This window comes from Porites lutea, chromosome 8 (genome assembly GCF_958299795.1).
Source record: "Porites lutea chromosome 8, jaPorLute2.1, whole genome shotgun sequence".
Classification (NCBI taxonomy): Eukaryota; Metazoa; Cnidaria; class Anthozoa; order Scleractinia; family Poritidae; genus Porites; species Porites lutea.
In genome coordinates, this window is record NC_133208.1 from 17,840,113 (window position 1) to 17,866,630 (window position 26,518).

Consider the following 26,518-nt stretch of genomic DNA (forward strand, 5'->3'; position numbering starts at 1 on the left):
ACGTATATCATTTACCTGAAACCTTTTAGCGTATAATTCTTGTTTTATCCCACTTAATGATACAAAAATCTTGTGGAGCAAGTCTTCTATTAACAGAGGCACAAATTCTTGCGAAATGCTGAATTTGATAAATCCTATTTGATCTTGAAAACAAGTGCCATTCATGGCTGCTGATTCAAAATGGCAGCCGTAATCTAATCCACCGCCAATCTAAATCGAATTATGTTTGAACGTCGAACCGCAAACGGGTAACCGCAAACCGCGGTTAGAGGTTCGCGGTAAACTCCGATCTAAAACTCTCTTATAATAATGATCGTTTTTGTGGTGCATATACTGTAGATATATCGCGATACAATACAGTGTGATATGTGACTTGCTTGGATGGTCAAATTTTTAGCTGATCACGGAGCTTATTATTTACCATGTGACAATGTTTTACTTCACAATTTTTTTCTTTTCTAGCTTGCCATTATTGTTGTTTTGGCATGTCTCAAAAGAAGGAAAAAACTTGAACTTGAATTCTACAATGGACATCCAGGGCTACTGGTGTAAGTGTTCTTTTAAGCGGTTTAGGGTTCCGACACTCAACTGAACTATTTGTAAACAATATAATATTTACCCATTTCTGTCGTTTTCCATAAACTAAATGATGTATGAGTTGTACATCGTCTATTTTGTAAATATAGAGACTAAAGTCGACTCCCGATAACTCGAACATTTTAGGGAAATCGAAAAAGGTTCGAGTTATCGGGAGTTCGAAGGAAAAAAACGGAAATAAGGAAATGGATGGGACTTGGGAATAAGGGATGCAAGTGTCATGCACACTTCACTTGAAGGGCAGCAAGTAGATTTATTGATATTAGTTTTGAAAAAGGAGTTAAGCAACAAAGCTTTCTTAATACACAGAGCTGGATACTGTATTAAACTGGACAGGCACAAAAGTAAGGACAGAGAACACACGGGTTGCTTTCAAATCACTTTAATGTTCCGAACTTGAGTACACTTTTTTGGCTTGTCACGCGATTAAAAGGTCTTAAAACACAGTTCGAGTTATCGAGCGTAAAGTCATATAGACAAATTCCGCTGAAGGAAACAAACTTACTTCGAGTTACTGGGAGGTTTGAGTTATCGCGGGTTCCAGTTACGGAAGGTAAAATTACAGTAAATGTATGAAGAAAATCCGGGGGCAATCGATTTTGGTTCGAGTAAGCGCGAAGTTCGAGTTAGCGAGGGTTCGAGTTATCGGGAGTCGACTGTAGTTCTTGAGTCAATCTTTTCAGAATGCTGCCGCTTCTTCAAAAACGAGTCCTATTTGATGACATTTTTCAAGAAAAGTAAACATGCCACGATTCCCTGCTGCCATCAGTCTAAACATCCTACACATAAATTTCCTCTTAAGGTGATCTTAGTTGTTTTATGGTCCCAGAGTAGGCCTTTTTGATATGTCCAATAAATTTTACATTTAAAGATACGAGCAAACTTGGGCCAACAATGTTGCCAACAGTGTTAGGAATTGCTGCGTCCGGGTTGGCAGTGGTCTGCAAAAGGATGCGATAACTCCCGACAATGTTGGGACCTGCAGTGCATCGTGGGCAGCATACAACCCATAAGACTTTGTAAACGCCAAGGAGACCATGTATAATGCGCAATGTTGGAAGAGCTACGCACACGGATCCAACATTGTTGCGCTTCGACGATCACGGAATAAAAGAAATGTTGGGAGTTGTTGGCTTAAAAGTTTGACCGGTTTCAAACTTTGCGCAACGACTCCGATCCCAACAGCGCGTAACAACACGCAACAGGGTGTGCAAACGGACACAACATGTAACATCCAACAATGTTGAGAAATGTTGGCCAACATTGTTGCGTCTGTTTGCACGGGGCTTAATGTTTGGTGTCCAAAACAAGCTGGCGCCTGCAAATGTTCAAAAAATAATTCTTACATTGCTTGAAAAGATCAGTGGCAAAATATTTTTGGATTTATGTCACGCCATTGACCGTATAAATCAATACGTTGTTTGCTTTTTGTTTGTTTGTATCCATCCTCAGACCAATCAACTTTCTGCGTAGTTTTAGCTACAGCAACAGGTTCACTATCGCCGCTACCTTTGGAGCCACGGCCAGTACTTGTCTGCGAATATTCACCGAGGGAAAAACTGGCTTATTTCCTCTAGGCGGCCCCGCCTGGGTCAAAGGTGGGAAGCAGAGTAATCCGTTAACCCTTTAAACCCTAAGATCAAAATTTGAATTTTCATTAGTTGCGCCTATTCATTTTCTACAGAACAAGTGGGGAGAAGTTGATAAAATATCAATCAAATTCATCTTGTGTGATCTCACGACCACTCTGTTTTACAAAGCATTTATCTTACAAGGAGAAATTCGATGCTGATCACTCTTAAGGCTTAAAGGGTTAAGCAAAGTACCCACCTTGTTTTAGAGAAATCTACATCAGAGCATAAATTTTCGCATATTTCAGTAGCCCATCAAATTTATTCCAGAACCGCAGCCTGTACTTCCTTGAACTAATTTCCCCCCTTCCCCATAGTCCGCTGAAAAACTTTTCCCATGGAAAAAAGGGGGGGAAGTGAAAGAAGCGGCGAGGAAAAAAGGGAAAGTTAAAATAGAGGAGCAGTGTCAATTGAAACCCTAAAACGAAATTTGGCCTTCTGCGCATACCCAAACGGCATTAGGAACCAAAGGCGGCGCGCACAGTCAGCCCTACTTGTAAACAACGTTTTTTCCTGACAGTTTGGTCCTCTTTCGCCAGATAGTGAACAAAAAATGAGTCAACAGGCTTCAAATTAAAACCGCTAGAACGCTATACAATCTACTCTCTCTTAATGGACACCTCCATAAGCCGAAAACCTTAGGGCGCTTTGCATTTGTCAGAACTGACCGGCCAGACCATTCCCATGGTAATGAGAATTTCACTTTTAATCAACACTATCCAGCCAGATAAGTCAAATCCTAAATACTATGCGCGAAGGAGATGGTTTTTCAGCCAAAACTTTTCGGAAAAAGCCGATTCGTTCATTTGCTTACTGACTGTTCGGGCAATGGTCCAGCCGGCCAGTTCTGACAAAATAAAGTTTAGTGGCTGTTTTACCGGTTTTACAGTTAACTCTCTCTAAGACGGACACTTTTGGGGCCGGCTCTGAGTGTTCGTCTAAAAGTGATGTCTATCTGTCTGTCTATCTATCTATCTATCTATCTATCTATCTATCTATCTATCTATCTATCTATCTATCTATCTATCTATCTATCTATCTATCTATCTATCTATCTATCTATCTATCTATCTATCTGTCTGTCTGTCTGTCTGTCTGTCTGTCTGTCTGTCTGTCTGTCTGTCTGTCTATCTATCTATCTATCTATCTGTCTGTCTGTCTGTCTGTCTGTCTGTCTGTCTGTCTGTCTGTCTGTCTGTCTGTCTGTCTATCTATCTATTTATCTATATTACTTCGGTCTTATCAAGTCTGTCCCATTCCCTTCTGGTGGCCATGACAGATGCAAGATCCTGCCTCGAAAGACTGCTGTCACTCTCTAGTTGATCAATAAATGTTGTTGCTGGGCACCCCTTCAGGATCTAGCGTGTTTTGGATCCCAAAGAAGTAGTTGGCAAACAGTCTCATTCTTGCTTCTCCAACAGTGGCCACTAAACTGCAGCCGACGTATCTAGAGACTTGTTGAAATTGGAGACAGATCCCCGTAGAGCTCCTTGTTCGATATGTAATCTCTCCAGCTTACGTTTAGAGCAGCACATAGGAGCCTTGTGTAGCATACAGAGTCAACTAAAAGGAGTGACCGAGAAAGGCAGGGACCAACTGTAGGTGTCCGTTTCACCGAGGTGTTCGTTAACTGCGTTAAGAGAGAGTCGACTGTACAGCATATATAATATACTTATCATTTTGAACATATAGAAATAATTTTGTTGTCATTTTACAATGACATGATGTGAAGTCATTGGATTTCATATTGTTGAATTTATTGGCTTAAATCCGTATTTCACCATTCTTTCCCCTAAAAATAGGTAAAAAGTGTTACCACTTAAATATGAACGTGTCCGATAAAGTTGAAGAAGATGAAGTTAGCTAACACATTCAGAATCTTTAACAATAGCAGCGACGTTATCATGACGACGTTATAAGGGAGCTTAAGCAACAACGACGGCGACGGCTACGAACTCGTCACTTAAGGGTGAATTCGCACTGCTTCAAACTTTGTCGCGCTTATTCCATCTCGTTCGTATCGTCAAATGTTGGCAATTTTTTTCTGGAGTTTAATTCTAAAAGACCGCATCGAAGTTCAGGAAAAGAAAAAGAAAGTCGTTCTCTCGTTCACGTCCTCGGCAAAAACGTTAAATAAGGCACTTCCACGACGCAGTCGTGCAGTGACTGCAAAGATATGTACAAAAAAGCGTGATGCACGTGCAAAGTTGTTGTTTTGCCTATTTTTTCCGTTCTCGTTGACGTCGCCGTCGTCGTTGCTTAAGCTCCCTATTTATTATCAAAGAAAGGACTGGAACCATCCGCCATCTTGAATGTGACATTTTGAATTAATTATTCAAATGTGAATTTTATTTTGCTTAAAAACCATAACAGGCCTTGTTGCCCCTTAAAATTTACATAAACTTTGTTTTTAATTTCCCCTGGGTATCACAATCGTCCCAAGAGAAATTTAAGACAATGCTTATTACGTCATTTAGTTATTTTGATTCACGTTTTCCTCAAAATAGTACTTAAAAAGCCTGGAGTATTAACAGTTATGATAGATTTGATAAAATAATGCTAAATTAAGTGAAATGCCAAATTCCAATCACTTACCTGTAATATAGAAATAAAACATTTTAAAGAAAAATGCAAATTTTGCAATACGTAACTGTCAAAACTCTTGAAACTAGGCTGCAGCTAATTTCGTTTGTCCATAATTTATCGGATACGGTGAATATTTAACTTTTCGAGATCTACTTGATTCTCTAAACTAAATGAGCGGAGAATGTAGTCCAAATTTCTAATGTGGTGTAGTATGTTTCTCTTTGACATGACGCCCTATGGTCTTATGTACTTTAATTTACAGTTTTTCATGGCCTCATTGCTGTTCTTGTGTATGGAATCTTGTTCTACCCATTTTTTGCCTGCCTTACAACAAAGTACAAACTAGTTGGAGCTTCTCTTGGATTTCTTTACGTCGCTATAAGGTCAGACATAGAATTACTTAAAACCCTAGGGATACTCGGTACTCTAGGGGGGTCCTACGTTTAGGTTATCAGAAGTCACTCATGGGGAATTCTTTTAAACGTATATTTTGAATTAGGTTACAAGAGAATAAATTAAGCACGTTCTGTTTTGGCAACCATCACTTGGTTTAGTGGTCGGGAAGAACTTACATGAGAATCTGCTAGGGGAACGCAGTTTGGAGGAGCTAAAAGTCCGTTTTAAGAGCAAGGGAATGTGAAGAGTGTTCTTTGAAGGCCAGTTGAGATCCACCTGATGATAACGACGAGGAGGGCGATGATGATGGTGGTGGTGATGGTGATGTTGATGATGATGATGATGATGATGGTGGTGGTGGTGGAGATGGTGATGATGATGGTTATGATGAAGATGATGATGATGATGATGATGATGATGATGATGATGGTGGTGATGATGAGGAGGAGGAGGACTAGAATGATGCGGATGTGATGACGATGATGATGGCAATAGTGACGCTAATCATGCTGGCACAAATTCCCGAGGAAAATACAAGCAAAGAAATCCTCGTCGAAACAATACAAACAAGTCCAAGGAAAGGCCTAGCTACCCTACAGCTAATTTTTCGTTAACATCTTCTGCCAGCACGGAACCCTATTTCGCAGGTTAAATTTGACAGAAAGGCACCAAATTGAGAAATTTTCCAGCGCATTGCAACACTCATGAAGCGAATCCTTCCCTAATAGTTTATCATTTGCTGTTTCCTTTCTCACTGGCCTGAAACCACAAGTGGAAACGTTCTTCATCTGTAAGGCATATTACTATAATCAATGCATAATTAACTTCTCTCCTACTCATACAATTCTTATCACTGTATTGTCTTTTAATGTTTTCCGATCAATCTTAAAAGTATTGTGCTTGTGTTTACCTTATTGTCGATTTTGATATTAATACAAAAGAGAATCCCTTTCCTACTCGTGACACAACCCAGGAACCGGAAATGATCAATTGCGCCCCCAACCAACCCTCACTACGGACTGGGGTAAAAATTTGTAATACAGTTGTTCATTAAAAACGATATAGCCTACATACTTCCATTTACTCTGACCTGCTTATAAAATGTCTTTTTTTTTTTTCTTTTCTGCTTCCAGGTTCTTTTTCAAACTTGGAATAAATTTCCAGTGCTGGAGTTCGTATCATGTAAGAGTTTATTTTCAACTGTTTTATTTAACTTCAAGGAGACTTCTTCTAACTCTTCAGACCTTGATTCATTTTCCAGAAGAGCCACAAGGCTGCATGTAGGTCCTTCTTCAGATGTGCATTTTTTTTTTTCAAAACCGATTTTAATGGAACAAAATTTCGCGGTGAAACGACCGAACACGATGTAAAAAATGGCACGTATGAAAGTACGTTATTTAAGAATGCCTGACATGTAATAGGTAATACGTGGCAGGATATATAGGCTTTCTGCAATCTCGCTGAGAGCCTTGTAGAAGGTAAGGACGTTAACCTTTAGAATTTTAACAACCGAAAGTAAATTTATGAGATCACTTTATACTCAGTGATCACTATATACTCAGTGACAGTGGATCACAGGGTTTGTCTTAAGTTTTCTTGCTTCTCGATGTGTTGCTTCATGTGGTCATAAAGTACACAATGAACAGTCTGGAAGTACTATAGAACGTTTTCGCTCACGTGGCCAGCATCAGTCCTAATTTAATTAATAAGAGAAAGCGTTTACACAAGAAAACGTGCTCGACTCTCAGAGGATTTTCTTGTTACACCAACATGGCCGCCGTTTCATTGTTTTTGTTTTCACCAATATGGCCACCGTGACGTCATGTGAAAACGCTCTTTTCAGGATAGGCAGTGTTGGCCGGTTAGGATTAGTTCCCGTTGGCCCAAACACCCATAAGCCCCTTTATGACGTTTACACAACGTAGTAATCCTTATCGCTTCGGTTTCGAGCACTGACTAAAGTGATTAGGGTTAAGCACTGAAAGTAGTGTTGAAGGTTGGGCACTGTCTCGGAACGGCTAGCTTCTATTTAGGGTTAGGGTTGTTGCTGTATAACTTCAAATCAAGTCTACTCTCAGCAGCAAATCCTTAGTGACGTAGTGGTATAAATGGTGGACTGTGGACTCTATGCTGCGGGTTCGATTCCTATTCACGCTACTCTGGATATTCCTGAAAAATTGACGGACTTACACTTTCATGAACATTTTCTAAGCAGAAATTTCAAGAGACTTGGAAATTTAATGTAAGTGGTGTGGAAGCTATAAAGAATACTACGTTGTGTAAACTTTATAAGATGTCCAAAGGGGTTAGGCCGATGGGATCTAATGCTAACCGTATTTGGCCACTTAGTTTAAAGTGGCGCACGAGACTGGGTTTAGAGTTTTTGTCAAATTGCATTATGGGACTTGACCAACTTCGAAACTTCGATACAACACGATCAAAATGGCCAATCAAAGAGCCAGAACACGGTAAAACAACGGCCTGTGATAATTATTTGGCAAGGAAGATATCAAGACACCCCAACTTTGACTGGAGGAGAAAGTGGAGGGGCGTGGATTGTTTTGATCTCCGAAGTTACAATATTTGAGAACAATGTGTGCGGGCGAAGACCCCAGAAATCAGTTTAGAGTTGTCCAGATTGTTGACCTTATAAGTGATGTATATCATTTGCGTTTAATGGATATATAATGTAAAAGCTGTTGTAATTGTGTCTAAAGGGTGAAGTCAAAAGATTGTTATCCATTTATGTTCTGGGATTTGTTCCAACCTACGCATGCCTTCTGTTTGTCATGGTACGATTTGCTGTTTTACTGTATCTTCAAGTCCGCCGAAAATGGTTCCGGGTCGGCTCCACTAATGGCTTTATCGAGGTAAGATTCTCAGTGGAGATAAATGTTGAAAAATATTAAACATAGCCAAAAACGACTCACAATAGGGACTTTAAGATACACGGTTGCTGCCTAAAGGTACGGGTAGGCGGACATGTTTGCCACGCAGTTGTACAAAAGGCGACCATGATTTCCCAGCTCTGATAATGGCATCACCGTTCTACATGGTAGCCTACCCGTTTCTCCTGGATAAGAGGCAATCTACCCGTTTTTACAGCTGCGCGTAGTGGTAAATTACCCCTACCCGTGCACGGAAACGGTGTATCTTAAAGTCCCTATTATAGGTTGAGTGAAGCTCGCGTGTATTTGGGCTTTACCATGCGCTAATCTCTTAATCTTATGAATGCCCTCTTTAAGCGTTCGCCCCGTGCAAGCTTTAGGTGTGCGGATGCTTAGATCAAGGTGTTTCAATACAGTTTTTCGTAGACCATACCAATATTTTTCAATCGCCTTAAAAGTGACTATGAATTAACGTTTGTCAAAACGCAGTTAAAGTAAAATCGATATCACTGTGACAACATTAAACAAAAAACTTTGAAATCGATAAAAGCTGAATTTTGCGCGATCTAGACCAGGAACTTAAAGTGTGGTGTTGAGCAAAAAATCTCCGTGAGAAGTAAAGAATTTAGTATGTTTAAATTCAAATAACACGTAAATATATTTCAAACCTTACATTTTCAATAGCCGTGATAAATTTATTGTTTGATAAACACCTTAACACAAATACTCCGTGATCTAAGTATGCCGCCCACCTAAAGCTTAGCGTCTTCTGCACGACTAGAATATGAAAAGAGATTTTCTTTTACCTACTAGAATAACCTAACCGTGACTTTTTCCCTCCTTCTCTAAGCACTGGTGCTGTTTTTCGTTTGCTTTCAAATTCAAAATTTCACTTGTAATAAATGAAACATCCTGAGCAGATTCGAATAATCGCGGTGAAGAAAGAAACAGCGGACGAGGTAAAGATGTCGTTGCCGTCCGGGTCGTCATTGCCAAAGCTCAGCCCAAATCTGCTGATATGTAAAAACACAAAAATATTTGGGATTTATCAGTGTGCCGCCAGACATACATGGCGTACACGTACTGATTTAACAGCTGATGAGCTAAGCACTAATTTTCTATTTAAAAAAGGTTGTTGTGACCGCTTCCCCACCGAACACAATGTTGAGCCTCAGGGAACTGAACTCTAAATTACACAACAGGCTTCTAAAGCATAGAGGAAATCATTTGAGGCACTTCTGACGTATTTGGGAACATTCAGTCGTTGGGTGTCCCTGTTTTAGAGAAAGAGCGCCCAAGACGCCATGATCTTAAAAAAGTGGGAAATTCTGACAGTCAACCGGTTTAATAAAGTTTGTTTGTTTGTTTGTTTGTTTTTTCATCCTGTAGAGAATTTTCGAAGCTGATGACACTTCTTTGATTAAAGAACCAGGAATATGTTACGTCCGGCAGCTATTTAATCGGATGCCCCTTCTTAGACCGTGAGTATTAAACAATTGATTTGAGAAAATGGGAACAGAGGAATTACAGTAAGTGGGAAAATTCGGATCCATAAAATGAAACGATTTGATACTTCATTGGTGGCTATATAATTGCGTTCGAGGTACGAGAACGCAACCCTTAATTTCTGTTAGGTGTCCTGTGCAATTAATAGGCGAGATTTTTTGAGATTGCACTTGTGTCGACACACATTTGCCCCGCTTTGAGGCGCTTGCTTACGTTTTGCCTCACTTTGACGCTCTAACTCACGTGGTGATTCGTGGTCATGGCGTTCCTGTCTTCGTAAGGCGTTTTTCATCTTTTTCTTGACCGTCTTCGTTAAGCGTTGTTCATCTTTTTTTGATCGTCTTCGTATGAAAGCGTTGTTCATGATTTTCTTGATCGTTGATGCTATGTTGGTAACAGTTTTTCTCGGCCGGGAACTGGTATCTATTTTTTAACACTCGTTCACAGATGAAATATTGGCGATTTTCTGTTTACTTCAGGTTCGTTTGTTATTTTTCTCGTAATGCTCAATTAAGGTTTTTTACATAGGAAAAACTCAATTCTAAGATAAACGGATGTGTAGATATCATGTGCAACAATGTGTTCTGCGCCCTGTATTTGTTTTTATGAGCTCAAATCGATCATTATAATTAACTCAATTCAAAAACAAATTACATCTTTTCGCTTTTAAAAGCTATTTACAGCGTTGTATACGCTTTTGTTTCTCACCATTTTTTTAAAATTATACAAGAAGTTGAACGGTGAAGCGTTGACCTTTTCATCTCACTAATTCGGGGTGCGTTGTATTTGGAAAAGAGTACTAAGTACGTGAGTCGTGTTAACCTATAGCGTCACGCAACAAGGGCTTAAAGTGATACGCGACGCTCTGACATCTCAATCAATAAACTTTTCAGATGACTTTAATTTTCTGTATCCCAATTTTTAGCCAATTTTTTCCGCCATCCTACAGTGCAAAAGAATATCCTGACGGTCATAGTTAGTGTTTGACCGTTGTTACTTTACTTAGAGGTTTAGCCAACTGCTACCAGTACACCTTTTAATTAGATAAATAGCTAACAAACTTGTCGAACGCACTCTCCTAAGCTTCGATTACTCCTAGTAAATAGAACCTCATAAAGCCGCTTGGAGATAAAGAAAAGTTCTCTTCTCGAGTCAAAAAGTATTGTAACTCTCGGCGATTCTCTACGCAGTCATGTAATATCCATTATAGCGCCCTCTCATCGATTGAAAGCAATAGAGCAGTGGAGAAAGTTTCAGAATTAAAGCAGACTAGTCTGAAATGTCACCCGTCTCTTCCCACCCCCCCCCCCCACTTCAAACCACTGTGGGGGGGGGGGGGGGGGACGGGGGTCGAAGAGACGGATGACATTTCAGACCAACAGGGGACGGCAAAAGTTTTCTGCAGCGCAAGCGAACGATCAACTTCATGGACTTTAAAAGTTAATTATTTTTTTAACAGTGCTGGAGAAGACGAAAAGTGGTATATGAGGCTGATTCATTTTATTTACAGGTCAAGAGCAGGTTTGTTTAACATCATCGTACTTTTTTAATGCTAAAACTGAAATGGTTATACAAAATCCATAATAGACACAATTTCAACCGACACTTATTTCCATCTAATGCTGAGTTGATGCTCATATAGCTTGCTGGTGCTTTTCTTATGATTTAACCTATAGAGTAGAGTCTTGATTTCTCGAACTGTAAACTAATCCAGGAGAGCCTGGACCCCATATAAGCCCTATGCACCGTCTTCTTCTATATAATATTTATTATATACAACCTGGAACGTAAAAAAAAAAGTGAATAAAAAAATAAAAAATCAATCAAGTTAACCCTGCGGAGGGAAATTTGCGTTTCAAAATCGATTGGGCTAGATTGTAGTGGGAAGGAAATTTACCATTTTTGCTTCATTTTCTTTGTATTCGAGGGCAAATTCCAAGTACAAGCCCCCCGAGGGGCTTATATTTGGAGGCGCGATTTAACGAAGGTTTTTTTGCGTTACGATTTTTGGAGGGGCTTATACATGGAGGGGCTTCAGTTTTCGGAATTTTACGGTATTTAAATTAAGCTTTTTGCCTAAGAAAAAGAATCCTGTTGTTTCAGACTTCAAATTTTCGACACAACTTATTTCAACTCTGGTAGTTGCTGCGATCGTTATCTTTCAGGTAAGCTCAAGCCCTTTATCATTTCAATATTTATTTGATAATTATTAAATATTTTTGTTCCTCGCGCTGGCGGAGCGAGTTAATTATTTCATCGAAATTCGCATCGCGCGGTAAACGTGCGTGGATCGCAGAGGAAGGCAGAAATACGAGTCGGCTTTGAGCTCGGAATTTTTTCTGAGCTTACTGGTAGAAGAATTCTCTTTCTTCCAAATTATATATATTTGTATACCTTGATTTTCGGTTGGTAGTAGCAAGAACGTCATCGACTGTGACTGTGACGTCGAGTTGCATTAAGATTCGAAGCAACACGACAAGCACTGGGTGCACTATTATATTTTATTCATGATAAGCTGACATGGTTATTCATCCTCTGTAAAAAAAAAATTCTGTTTGTGAATCGCAGCCGATTCTCCTCATTTAAATGCGGAGAACTGCAAACTGTACAACGCCGTCAGCAAGAGACTTCGCGACGGTTTTGCGACGAAGTAAGTACGGCTTTTACCGTCAAAACCTAACCTGAGATCAGGCTCTATTTTCGTTTCGCTTTGTAAATAACATTCCGGCGGGCAATGGAGAAACGAAAAGAGAGCCCAATTTCAGCGGTAGCCGTTAGAGAGAATGTATGAGAACCGCTCAAATTGGGCCTTATCTCAGGTTAGTCAAAATCCTGCTTATTTTCCTCGAATATATCTTACAATTCGTGATAAACGCGGCTACCGGCAGGATTTCATGAGGGAAAAGTTTAGAGATAATTTTAATTTATGGCACAGTCGTCAAGGGTATAATCTTGAATGCTGTAGGTTCGGGGTTCGACTCCCGGTCGAGAAATTTTTATTTTCTGTTTTTGGTCGTGTTGGTTCTGTCTGTTTGATTGTTTTGTGTTGGGAGACGCAGGGTCGGACATGGTAAAGTGAACATATTTTGTAACTTTTCTGTATCTCAATGGTTTTTTTTTTTTTTTTTTTTTTTTCAATCTACTTTTTTTACAGTTGTCCGTTTCTATTCTTGGTGAGCTTGGCACTTTAAAGAAATCGATCAGGACAATGGCAAATGAAACTTTAAGGGTTATGTTCGGCGTTATGCTAGGTAAGGAAAATGACACCTTTTGCCACATACTATATTATGAGACATTTTGGTGAGCAGTACCAACCTAGAATATCCTTGCTCAGAATTTCATCGCTCTTTAGTCAGGGTTTTGCACAGTCTTAGTATAATCCTCTTTTTAAATGCCTCAATCCACCCAATACCCCGCCCTCTTTCGGAAAAGCTGTTTCTCGAGTCAAAACGTTATAGGGTGCGGTGTATGAGGGTTTTACGAGCTCGAAATTTTTGTTAGACTCTGCGCCCGCTGAGCGAAATTGGTGTAAATGTTGAAGTAAACGTTAATTGACTAATCAAAGGGTATACCAGGAGCTGGTATACCACTAGAGAGAATCTCTCTAGTAGATCGGAATGAGGTATTAAACATAATGGTTACAGGCTCCACTACTCTGTCTCCCCCACGCGGTTTTCGCGTAATTTTTCGATCGCTTTCCCCACCATCTTGGAGCTAGAAGGATGACCTGCGTAGCCGGGTTATCCTTTTGGGATGGTAGGGACATCCTCATAGCCGGGCCAACTCTTCTCCAAAAGAAGACACTTTGGCTCGCCCAGCGGCGTCAACCCGGTCAAATCGGGGCAACCAGAGCATGCGCGAGCCGTGCGAGCGCTTTCGGCTCGGGGAAAGGGGTCATCCTTTTTCTCGTACAAACACCCGCTAAAGATGAACTCGGCTGGGAGGTTGACCCTTCTGCCTGGGACAGGTTTTCTCCATATAAACGGGGCCTTATTAGTATAGGTAATAGCATGATTAGTAGTGATATTTGGCATAAATACCACGAGTGATATTTCAAAATTGTTATATGTAATTTCACGAGCCGTCGGGCGAGTTAAATTTGAGACAATTTTGAAATATCACGAGTGGTATTTATGCCAAATATCACGTACAAATCATGCTATTATTTGTTTATACTACTACCCGCAAAAGGTTTGTAATTTTCACATGTAGGTATTTCAAATTGAGCTGATATACCACTGCTCTAAGCCAATCAAATTGCAGTAATTTCTCATGTTTCTCATTTCTCATGTTATGTTACAATTAAATTGTTACAAATTAATGTTACAATTAATTGTTACAATTAAACTGTGCTGTCAGGATGAAAGCGTCTGTTATGGCGAGAGCCGTTTTCCTCGCCTGTTTTCGTTTAAGTCGAACGGTGGGAGAAATTGCTGCGTAATATTTGCTGTTTCCTAAAGTCCATAATAGCTAGATGTTTGTAGTGCAAGGGTTGACTGTTCAACGTTTCGAATTTGTTTCCAGACAGCTTTCAGGGAGGTATTGCTGTGTCAGCGTTGGTGATTGCTATGTTGCTGCTGCATTTCATGAAGTGCCACAGGTAAAAAAAGGATGGTGATATTTACCTATTATAGAAGGGGGGGGGGGGGGTGGGGGGTCTTTGTTGCCTTTGTAAGTCGCGATTTATCAACAACTTGGGGGAAGTTAACTTAGACGTCAAGTTTGAAAAATTATCTTATCTTCTGTTTCCAAGGAGCAAGAAATTGTATGTGACATTGGCTAAAAGTATTTACCAAATCAGTAGTTCTCGCACGTTTTGGTGGGCTCATGTAATTAGGAATATCCTTGGCTATTCACTGTTTTGTAATAGGAATCAATGTGGCGTCCCCTTTTGCGATAGTTTCAAAAGGAGATATTTTAAACGATAGGTGAAGCAAATGTGCCAGGGAAGCGATGAAATCTGTTTTTTCATTGTTAACTGGTATCTAAAAAAATGTTTTCTTACTGAATTTGTATCAATCGTGATAATCAACTCGAAACATCTCTGAAACACGGTCAATTAAGACTATTACTAAATGAAATAGACAGTAGCTTTAAATCTATGCATGTCTTATTTGTTGCAGGGAGCATGTCCTACACCTGTATGGAGGCCGACGAAAGATTTCGCAAGATGTGGTTGCTTCCCCTTCTAAACTGGTGGTAGGTTTTGGCAAATAACCAAAATAATTATGCGTCTTTAAACCCGTACTGCAACTGGTCACCAGAACACGTCGGAGTCTAAATCTAAATCTAAATTGTAACTGTGTAATCTCTCAGATGCGATGTAAGATACGGGGGTGGTTGGCGGCATTAAACGTAATAATGAGAGATCTCAGTGATTTCCAACTGAGATAGTCCATATTTGAATAACTGATCTGAGGTAGTACTGCGTAATGTCAAAGGTAACGAGTTCCATTCAGGGATTGCGCAAGGGAAGAAGGAAGATCGATAAAAGTTTTATTAGATTGCAGAATGGCAGATGAGAAGACATGACGCGTTTAGCGTCCAATGAACAAAGGGTTGCAGTGGAGATATCAACTAGATCGTGTACAATTTTGTACATAAGAGTCAGGCGGACCATTGCTCTTCGTTCTTCAAGGGACTGCAATCCGATTGTACTAGTCATGTTTGTTACGCTTGAATCCCTATTGTAGTCTTGTAACAAAGCGTGTTGCTCGCCGTTGCACTTTCTCCAGAGAGAAAATGTCGCCTCTCTCATAAGGGTCCCATATTACACTACAATATTCAAGCTGCGGTCTGACTAGGGTCTTTTAAGCAATATCCTTGATGTGGGGTGAACAGGGTTTCAGATTACGGCGAAGTAAACCAAGAGTCCTGGTCGCTCTGGTGGTAATTGAGTTGATGTTATGACTCTAGTCCAAGTCAGTGGGCAGATCAACTCCTAAATATTTTTGTATGGAAGACATCTCTAGTGGCGTGTCTTGCAAATGGTATATAGTTCTCGTAGGTTGCCTCTTATGGGACATGTGAACGACATAGCACCTGGATTTATTAAATTCCATCTGCCATTTGCTCTCCCACTGACATAGGACTGATAGATCTTTCTGTAGCTTGAGGCAGTCATCTGGAAAAATGATGATCCTATAAATAAGACAGTCGTCTGCAAAGAGTCTCATATGAGAGTCTGTGTTATTATGGATGTCGTTGATGAAAATGAGAAAAAATAACGGGCCTAAAACGGTGCCTTGTGGCTGGTACACAAGATGTTATTGAGAACCCTTCAGATCTAAAGTTTTCCAGGGAAACTCGCTGAGAGCGCTGGGTTAAGAAACATTCTGTCCAACCAAGGATAGAACCTTGTGAACCATGTTGTGGTAATGTAACAGCCTCTGATGAGGGACCTTGTCAAGTGCTTTACATAAATCCATCATGACTACATCAGTCTGCTTTCTTTGGTCAAGGGCACTAGCGAGTCCATCGTTTAAAAGGAGAAGTTGGATGTCGCAGCCACGTCGTTTACGGAAGCAATGCTAAATGTCAGAAAAGATATATATGTTTTTTACTGGCGGGAAGGTCCGTATTGGGAGAAACTGTGCCCGAGGTCTTGAGTACCGCCCTCGGCCGTGGTACTCAGACCGAGCGCACAGTTTCACCCAATACGGACCGACCTAGGCCGGTGAATAACATTTCTATTTTTTCCTACCGAGATTTAAAAGTTTCAGGAAAATTTTCCTTCACTCTTCAACCAGACTGCTCTTCAACCTATGCGTGTTGAAGTAGGACGCGTTCGTGTTGATGCGTGATCGATTGCAAACAAAATAAAACATTACAACATTTTTTGGCTCGGTAATTTATACTATGGCACTTACTGCTCTCTTTTAGAATAAAAAAAGGTTTTTGTGTCTTGCTAGACAATTCATAATCTGAGTGTCAAACAAGGATAAAAGAATTGACGAGCTTGATATTAAAAGTCCCAGGAAATATATACAGCAAGGATTTTCTTCGGCTAGATAATTCAAAACTTGCTTAAAGATTTATTCAATCGAGCGGGATGAAAACTGCAGAAAGGCTTTGTAAAAAGAGCCAATTACACATAGCAATTTTTAGGGCTTGAATTGAATTTGAATAAGAAGGCGATTTGAGCAACGAGTTATAAAGAAGGAAATGAAAACGGCGATAACCGACTCAGTGCTGGAAAACTGATTCGTGTTGTTTATTTAATATTGAAAGCTAAATGCAATTATTGACAACAACCTTTTCTGATAACTAGAAAACTAGCGAGGCAAAATTCAGTGAAAAACGGCAAACAAAACCTCGTGATGTCGCTTTAATAAGCTTTATAACCGCGCTGTAAGTACTACAATCTTGCTTTTGTGTACAGTTTATTGGACATTTTTGCTCTATTTGTAGTTTTGTTTCTATTTTTGCTGTTTGTACGCGAGATGAAATGAATCAGGGTCCTGAAATGAGGTCTCTTGTCTTAAACAGGGAAGCTAAATAAACGATTTTTGGTCTAAACAGGGTCAGAAATTCCTTCGCGGCACACCTCTACCCAAGCATCCATTGAGTACTCCCCGGAGTGGACCCCTGCTTAATATACTTCTTTTCATGCTTGTCTTTCAGGGGAAAAGCCTTCGATTCTCCGGATACCAGATTGCTTATACACTCATTGGTATAAGTCTTTGCTAGTACTTAGGAGCCGGTTAACGTTTGATCAAAGTTGTAGAAAATTGTAATTGAAATAAAATTTTAGCCGCAAAACTAGCATCTTATTAGGATCGATCCTGAAACATATAATACCAGGCTCAATATAATGAGTGAGCTCAGGATGCTTCAGTGTATAGACTAGATTATTTATTTTTCCGATCTTTTGGTATTAATAAAAGATATGCTGTTATTTCAGTCGTTTTTATTTAACGAAAGAATGGTTTTCACAGTCTGACTTATATTATTTAACCTTCTAACCTATTTTTAACTTGTCATTGTATAGGCTTCCTCACTTTTGGAACATTCTTAACGTTTTTGTTTTGTATACTTGGATTTTTCTTCAAATATGCAAAGCAGATCTCCCCAGAAATGTGGGCTGAAATAAAAGATCTTGGGCTGGCAGTGCTGTAAGTATTATCATCACTCTATTGACATGGAATTGAAAGAATGTTTTTTGCGGTGGCTAATAATCACGTCGCAATCACAACGGTATACATGTACTTTCGTGACGTCATGTACATAGGCAAAATATGGTTAGAAGTATGATAACGATCATGATGAATGAATGAACCACTTAACTTTGTATAATTGTCTGGTTATTTAGCTCTCAAGCCAAGTGGATGCACTAAAAAGCTTTCAACAATAAACATTTAAATAGTACTTTAAACAATGTTATAATAACGTTCAGATGTAACGCGCCCTGATTGGTTGAAAAAGTGTGCTTTACGAGAGAATAAAACCCGGAGCTAAAGCTGTCACGCCATCTGCCAATAGTTTGTTTTGAACATTTGAAGGTAATGCGTGGGGATTTAACGGAATTTTTATCATAACACAAATAAAGAAGCCTCAACTGTGCTCTGTTTTGTTGTAAAGCACTTAGGAAGTAGCTAGAGCACGAAAGAAGTGCAGGAGGACACACTCGACTACCTCTTCTGTTTTGTTCTCCCGCCTTTTTTGCGAAACAGACATTATTTTCACTACTTACACATTTTGTATGTTCATGTTGTTTGTTTAATTTATCTATTTGCATCTTTCAGACCCTCAATCAGTATGGCTGTGGTCTTGTTGCTCTTTCAAATGTTTCTTGCAACTTGTATTTTCCGTGATGGGGAATTTCCGAATATAACCATCAATGTGGATAACAGGTAATAATAGTAATAATAATAATAATAATAATAATAATAATAATAATAATAATAATAATAATAATAATAATAATAATAATAATAATAATAATAATAATAATAATAATAATAATAAGGCAATAAACACCAGAAACTACCAGAAAGTAATATGTGGCCAGCAAGTGGAGAGCAAATGCAGATTGTGTTCGCAACATGAAGAGACAGTGGATCATATTGTATCTGGATGTGAGGTATTAGCCAAAACAGAGTACATCTCCAGGCACAATAATGCTGCAGCATATCTCCATTGGAGCATATGTAAAGATCATGATATAGAGATTACAGACAAATGGTACGAACACGAACCAGAGACCGTGATACACAATAAAGATAAAAACATTACCATCATGTGGGACATGCCAGTCAATACTGATAGAACTATAACAGCGAACAGACCAGATGTCATCGTTAAAGATTCAGTGAATTCCACCTGCAAACTTGTTGATATGACTGTTCCATCAGATAGAAATATCGCACTGAAGGAAACTGAAAAAAAAATGCAAGTACAAAGACCTAGAACTAGAAATACAGAGAATGTGGCATATGAAAACCGTAGTGATCCCTGTGGTTGTTGGTGCGCTTGGTACAGTGAAGAAGGGTATGGTAGAAAACATCAAGAAAGTATCAGAGAGAGCTAGTATGACAGAGATTCAAAAGATCTGCATGCTGGGATCTGCACGAATCCCTAGAAAGGTGCTCAGTGTATGAACAGAATGATTGACTTGAGTGACTGACGCTCTAGGTGCATGGTTTGCGCCCGGCTGATGCACAAAAAGAACACCAGCAAAGACTGTGATAATAGAGACAATAATAATAATAATAATAATAAATAATAATAATAATAATATAATATAATATATAATAATAATAATGATAATAATAATAATAATAATAATAACAATGATGATAATAGTGAAATTCTTCTAGAACGCAGCCACATAATCTCAGCGCGCTCTACAAATGTAAGAAATAAAAAATAATAGATATACAAACTAAATTAAAATTGATTAAATAAAGATGTTTTGAGCTTTCTTTTAAAGAGAAGCAAAGTTTGCGCGCTTTTAATGTCTACTGGCAAGAGTAGGTGCAGCTACAAAGAAAGAGCGAGCACCTTATGCCTGTGTCTGATGATTAGGTTCTACCAATGACAGACCCCTGGATGCAGAACGAAGATTTCTGTTGGGGTGATGGACCTGTAGTAGATCACAAATGTAGGACGGGGCAATTCTATTCAGTGCTTTGCAGGTTATGGTTAGAATCTTAAATACTACAAAGCACTGTTTGGTATAAAAAGGTCTTCTTTTCAGTTCTTCCTTAAACCTCAGTGTTTGATATGCGTTTCACTCTATGGATTTGATAAACTCTATTGTTCTCGAACCGACATTTAACAACCACAGTATTGGATTATTGTACGATGTGAAGAATGATGAAACCCTCGAGGCAGCTCCCGGAAATCTGCATAATTCTTCACATCATTCGAATTAAGCCGAATTCACTGGTTGGTTTATTATTCATTTAAATACTACTTAGAAGGTAGATGACACCCATCGAGCAATCGAGTATGTATTTTTGTTAGCGTATCGTTCAGTTTTAGAAAATTTCACGTCTTCAGAAAGCCGGTGTATTCTACTTTTGTTTAGTTTACTCAGTCGTAAACAGCTAGGCTGCAGCGCTCTACATAGCCAAACCGGATATTGCCAGGAAACGAGGCTGCTGAGATAATATACCGTTATCGATCCCAGCCTCAATCAATAATTGCTAAATATTTTACCCTAGGTCGAGGCCAACCTAGCCGCCCACGCAGGCGTTTTTAGGCGAGCTCGTTTTTCATCCCTCCCCACAAATGCCTGCCCAGCCGGAAACAACATTCCTTTCCCATTGTTTTATTTGCGTGGTAAGTGACCAATAAACAGTTGAGCAATAAAGTGTTGACAGGCTAAACGCGACTTAAACGTGACCCTACAGTTACTGTTTTCCTTCTTTTCTTTCCTTCTTAAGGTTATGAAGTGCATGGAGTATTCTAAAATTTCATTAAATCTTATTTTTGCCGCTCTGAATCTAACATTCACTGGAGGTTAGAAAATTTTTCCAGTGTTTCATGCAGATCGAGTATTTATCAGATTACCTTGCGGTCAAGGTCAACTTTCCAGAATTTGGAAAGTACAATGTGATTGGCTAAGCATGGGAAAGGAATGTTGTTTTCGGTTGAGCAGGCGTTTGTGGGGAGGGATGAAAAACGAGCTTCCCTAAAAACGCCTGCGTGGGAGGCTAAGGCCAACCCTGTATAAATAAGTCTTAAGTGCTTTTATTCAGCGGCCACGACGAATTCGAAACTGGATTATTCGCTATGCAACTAACACAAAGGCTAAACTATAAATCTTGAATAATTCTTACCCGTAATCAAGACTTGGGGTGCTTTCCATTTGTCAGAACTGACCGACCAGACAATTTCCGTCGTAATGAGAATGTCACTTTTAATAAAAACTATCCAGCCAGATTAGTCAAATCCTAAATAGTATGCACGAAGGAGGTGGTTTTTCAGCAAAAACCCTATGGATCCGGCAATGGTCCGGCCGTCCAGTTCTGACAAATGGAAAGCACCAGTAGAATGCAGTAGTGTAGCATGAGCCACATTCTCGACTCCAGAGCCGTAAGTTTGGTTTTCGTTTGGACAAGCAGGACTCTACCTTGGTTTTGCCCAAAAGAGGAAGCGCTCTGGAGTCAGTGATGATCCAATGAGTGCTTCCATAATCGATATTTCAAGCAGGTAATTGGAGAATTTCGCTTTTTTTTCAGACGACTATTTTCCATCATGTCGTACTTCTTTTTCTTCTACAACATCCTTCTTGGAATTTTTTCCTGCATCCTTCGCATTGTGTTTGGGTCGGTTTTGGGAGTTCTGTTTCTTTCTCGCATTGACAGGACGACCTTGATGCCAGGCTACCAGGCTTTCGACCGTGGTAAGTAGAAAACGCTTAAACCTTTCGCTCCCGACACAATAGGGCATAATACATTGACTTGGTAGTTAGCATCACCCCATTTTTTCAGAAAACCAGGGTTGGCGACAGCTAGGCGTAGCAAACACAAACATGGTTTCCCTGTTTTAAAAACAGGGTAGAACAATAGCAAGAGTGTATATTTCATTAAGGCTGGTTTTCACTAGCGACGGAGTCGGAGTCGGAGTCGTAAGCGGTGTCGTAAAGAGCGTTTATGACCTAGTGAAAGTCTAAGGAAAGTCATCAACACGACAGAATCGGAGTCACACTATCAGTACGTTTCCATTTTCTTCTTACTCCGCTTATCACTCTGTCGTTTACCGTGAAATTTCCCTAGTCGGAAGCAAAAGCGGAAGACTAAACCAATGACAATACTTATTCCCACGCTTTGTGATTAGTTTAGTCTATCCGCTTCTGCTTCCGCTCCGACAACCTAGTGTTTAGTTAATCGTAAGTGACGGAATCGTAAGAGGAATCAGAACGCTGTTTTCGTTAGATCGTAAAAAAAAACTTTGCAGAAACTGGACAAGAGTGCTCGATGGCGTAATTATCATGCAGTCTAATGCAGTCGACCCTCCACGTGCGACCACTTCTCCTAAGCGACCACAGATCAAAAACGCCTAATTTTTCCCAGGCAAATGAATTCAGTTAGAACCTCTCGTAGACGACGAACTCTTGTAAGTGACCTCGACCACTTTGTTAAATGACGATCTTAGAATTTTCCATTGTTTTATCTTCCTGTAAGCAACGACTTAACGCGTGGTTTCATCTCTATGTTCGTTGTATGTACCACACTAGAAAGAGAATGCGATGTCCTTTTAGTGGCAACATGAAACTGCACATATTGTAAATTAGACATTGAATGAAGTGAGTTATTTTCCAAAATGTAGATGTGTTCGGATCGACCTCCTCTTGAAAGAGACTGCTTGTTTGTCAATTCCTCGTGAGTGAACACCTCCAACAAACGACCACTAAATCTCGCATTTTAGGTGGTCGCTTACATGTACATACGGGAGAATTGAGTGTATTATGTAACTATTTTCTTTCTCGTTCAGGTTTTATTGCATATCTCGGCTTCATTAACGTACTTGTGGCCCACAGCCATCCCGTCATGCTTATGTTCTGTCAACTGCTGATAAACAGAGACAGAGACTGCGGGTCGGAGCAAGCCCCCCCAAAAAACCAACATTGCACACCACTTGATTCATACAGGGTGACTGGAAGTGCTTCCGGTATGTCAATAACATATTAAAGAGAGAGCCCTTGCCCGCAAAATCTTTAGTAATTAAGTGTTTGTATGTACCACTAATTCGAGAATTTCTTTATGTAAAAAAAAGAAACAAAACGAAAAAAAATCGTGACCAAATTTAATACATCAATGTTTAAAAAGCTGCATGATGCCCCTGTTCGCTAGAATTTTCGGTGTTATTATACTTTCTTCCTCATTTTCAACTATCATATATCATTATCTATCGAAGCAAATTTTTCTTTCTTTTCATTGGCCGAGAGCCCACCACGTGACCTGCAAATAACTGCCTACAAATAATGGTCTGCTCATGCGTAATGCCGTCCTACTGTGTTTGGCTGCAAATAATATTCTGCTCATGCGTAAAGGCAACCGTGCTTTTCTCCTTCTTGCGATTGCTCTTGCGTGAAAATGGCAGATCGCTTCGCTTCCCAAGGATATTCATTAAAAAGACAAACTCGGTGATCGAATGATAAAACAATTATTGAACTCGCAGATCGCAGATCAATCATTTGCCTCAGCCTTCGGCTTCGGAAAATAATTGATCTGCTCGCCACAGACAAATCACGATATTTTGCTCAACCTTGTCCAATAATTGGTAATTATATAGATCTGTACTCTAAACTTTCACGATAGTTGGACAATCGTCGAATTTTTGATCTGTCAGTGCCTTTCATTTGACTCTTAACAGCTAGTCTTAACTAGATTGAAAAATGAGAAAATCGCGACTTTTTAAAACGCGATAGTCATACTTTCCTTCTAACATCGCGAAATACGGTTTCAGAGTTGACGCAAGCTCATAAGGGACTTTAAGATCCATCGACGCGACCGCAACAAGAACGTAAAAAAAAAAAAGGTTTAATAAGCAAAACAACAACTTTGCACGTGCATCACACTTTTTTGTACATTTCTTTGCCCTTTTTGCACGACTACGACGTGAAAATGCCTAATTTCGCATTTTGTGGAGAACGTAATTAAACAAACAACGACGAAATGTTATTTTTCTTTCGGAACTTGGATATGGTCCCTTGGAACTCAACTTCGGGAGGGTTCACCTACATTTGGCAACAGATAAGTGGATAGGAATAATAGCGATAAAGAGTCAAAGAACTCAAATTCACTTTTTAAGCGACGTTCTCTTTGCCGTCGCCGTGGTCAGATCTTAAAGAGCCTATTAGTGCAGGATCCAGAAGAAGGGCCCAGGGAGCTCGGGTAACCCCTTATTTTTAAACTGAAACCAAGGCCCCTAGCGTCTATTTGAGATTATTAATCTTTGACAGTGCCACACACCCTGCCCCTTATCTTAGTCGTCATACGCCCGACTACGTCGTCATATCACGTGAATAACCTGATTTTGATCATATCCAATATTCTTTAAAAGAGAGGGTGGAGTCCGCGCCTTCTAGTCTCAGGGGAGTAGGCTTGCCGTCGGAAAACGAAATCTCTGCGAACAATAACTTTTCTCTTGTTCTAGGTGCAATGGGTGTAATAACTCGTGTGCCCCGTTTGCCGCGCCTGTCCCAGAAGGCAGTGAACCGCTGGCTTGTTGCAATGACGCTGCTACGTAACCCTTCCCTCATCAAATATCGCAAGCAGGGTGGCATTGAAAGTACGGTGGCCGTCAGCTTGACTAGTATTCGCGCCGACGTAAGCGCTCTTGTTTAAGTGACTCGCTCTCGAAGGAAAGCTGTTCTAGGTGAAGTTTTTCAAACTGGGAATATTGCTCATTCATTGTTATCATGGATTGCAGTTGGTGGCTTGGAATCTGTTTAAGAGATAGCGATCAGTTGCCATCGGTGCGGGGATTGTGAGCAAAGAGTAGAGTGTGGAATACTTATATGAATATGGTAAATTCCATCAGGATTCTAAAAATTATAAATAACTTACTATCCTCACAACTAACTACCACTAAGCTAACTAAAGCCGGTTTTTCATGAAAATGCCTTATATACTTATATTAGAAATTAAAGATTAACTAATCGTTTGATCTGACTGAGAGATTTAGTCTCTCTCATATCACAAGGCAGGCTCATGTTTAAGAGAACTGCTCCTCTATAACTAAAGCTATTCTCATGAAGTTAGTTCGCTGGTACGCGACAATTAGTTTGTTAATAGAATCCCTCAGGGAGTAGCGCGCTTTATTTCGTTTAACAACTGTAGGGACAAACCATTAGAAAACTTATGTGGCGTGAGGGCGGGCGAAGTACAAAAAAACAAATATTCGCACAAGGGGAAATTGAACAAAAATCAAATTCACATGCACCCCTAGTAATCCTAAAAAAATATTCATGCCCTGACCTAAAAAATTCATACGAGGAAAATGTTAACAAAAAATAATATATGCATCTCAAAAAATCCCCCTCCCCCCCCCCCCCCCCCACCCCCGCCATAACTTTTCTAAGGGAAGGACCATTAGAAAACTTATTGGGGGGCGGGCGAAGTACAAAAAGGGGAAAAGGGAAAATTAATCCTAATTAAAAATTGCACTCCAATTAATCCTAAAAAATATTCGTGCTATGGCCTAAAAAAAATTCATACAAGGAATATGATAAGGAAAAAAAAATTCCTGCGGCTCGAAAATCCCCCCCCCCCCCCCCCGTAACGTTTCTAATGGTCCGTACCTAATTGTCCGTCATTTAGAGGAAAGATATTTATGAACAAGATAATTAGGTGCTAATGAGGTGCTTTTGGGAACTCCCTAGCCATCAACAGCTCTCTGAGGGTGTGAATGGGGTTAACCGACTGGCGACAAAGGGCGAAAAATATTACTGACTACCGACAGGAAAAATATTAACCGACTACCGACATGGGCTGACATTATCAATATCTGTTTCAGGAAAAAGAGCATTTTGCATTTTTCCTAGCCGTTAGGAAGTAACCTCTTTAAATTTTTGACTCATCAGATGGTCTAACAGAAAGCACTTCCTCTTTTGTTGATAAGAGTACATTACTACAACTAATATCATAATCACAGAAGCCACACCTTAATGATGCTACCGATTTAATAAATTTTATTGAAAAGACAAAGGTGAAAAAACTGAACTTTTCTTGTTTCGGTCCGAGAAATGCTTAGCTTAACCCTTAAAGAAAATTCTTAACAGTTTAATGGAAAGCATTATCAGTAAAAAACCACGGTACCGCGATGAGCACAAACAGCAGTTTCCTTTCCAACATTTTCATGGCCGCATATATTGAAACACAAAGTTTAAGCAAAACCGTCATTAAACCAACTGTTTGAAAATCCTACATAGATCATATTTTTTCACTATGGGACATAAGTAAACCAGACATGGTAGATTTCTTCAAATTCACGGAACAAGTAAACTTACTTCACCCTACTACTCTACTGGCATGAAATGTACGGCCGAAATATCTGACACTGAGACAATCTTTTTAGACCTGGTTGTATACCAAGGCACAACATTCAACGAAAAATGAGAAAAAGCTATCATTGACGTAAAGACGCATTTTATACGGAAATCTTCCAGTATATACATTTTCACCTCTTACCATCCACTAATTGTTAAAATGGATTTGACAAACTGAAGAAGCCTTGAGAATCCTACGAACAAACTTCCCTGAGGAAGTATTTCAGATTTCAAAAAGCAGTTGATGGACAGAGGCTGGCCACGCAATTTTGAAAGAAAAATTGCTATTAGAAGTAAAACTCACAGAAGGAAAGCAGCGCTCCTGAAACAAAACAACAAGAAAGAAAAAGAAATATTGCCTTTCCTGACACAATACAAGCCCTTAGTATCCATTATAAAAGAAGGTTTAATGA

At 39.6% G+C, this 26,518-nt stretch overlaps 1 protein-coding gene across 1 annotated transcript in view; it reads left to right on the forward strand.

Moving 5' to 3' along the window:
* The window catches only part of LOC140945272 (stimulated by retinoic acid gene 6 protein-like), a 27,807-nt gene extending 2,852 nt beyond the window's left edge, over positions 1 to 24,955 (forward strand). The window contains exons 2-18 of the mRNA XM_073394321.1: positions 463 to 548; positions 2,050 to 2,195; positions 5,077 to 5,197; positions 6,344 to 6,392; positions 7,928 to 8,080; positions 9,488 to 9,579; positions 11,064 to 11,125; positions 11,708 to 11,769; positions 12,759 to 12,855; positions 14,129 to 14,204; positions 14,728 to 14,803; positions 17,228 to 17,276; positions 17,595 to 17,718; positions 18,349 to 18,456; positions 21,292 to 21,455; positions 22,547 to 22,723; positions 24,212 to 24,955. Of these exons, the coding sequence (XP_073250422.1) occupies positions 463 to 548; positions 2,050 to 2,195; positions 5,077 to 5,197; positions 6,344 to 6,392; positions 7,928 to 8,080; positions 9,488 to 9,579; positions 11,064 to 11,125; positions 11,708 to 11,769; positions 12,759 to 12,855; positions 14,129 to 14,204; positions 14,728 to 14,803; positions 17,228 to 17,276; positions 17,595 to 17,718; positions 18,349 to 18,456; positions 21,292 to 21,455; positions 22,547 to 22,723; positions 24,212 to 24,402 (1,833 nt within the window). The 3' untranslated portion in view covers positions 24,403 to 24,955. The remainder of the gene's footprint in view (positions 1 to 462; positions 549 to 2,049; positions 2,196 to 5,076; positions 5,198 to 6,343; positions 6,393 to 7,927; positions 8,081 to 9,487; positions 9,580 to 11,063; positions 11,126 to 11,707; positions 11,770 to 12,758; positions 12,856 to 14,128; positions 14,205 to 14,727; positions 14,804 to 17,227; positions 17,277 to 17,594; positions 17,719 to 18,348; positions 18,457 to 21,291; positions 21,456 to 22,546; positions 22,724 to 24,211) is intronic.
* The last annotated feature ends 1,563 nt before the right edge of the window (positions 24,956 to 26,518 follow it).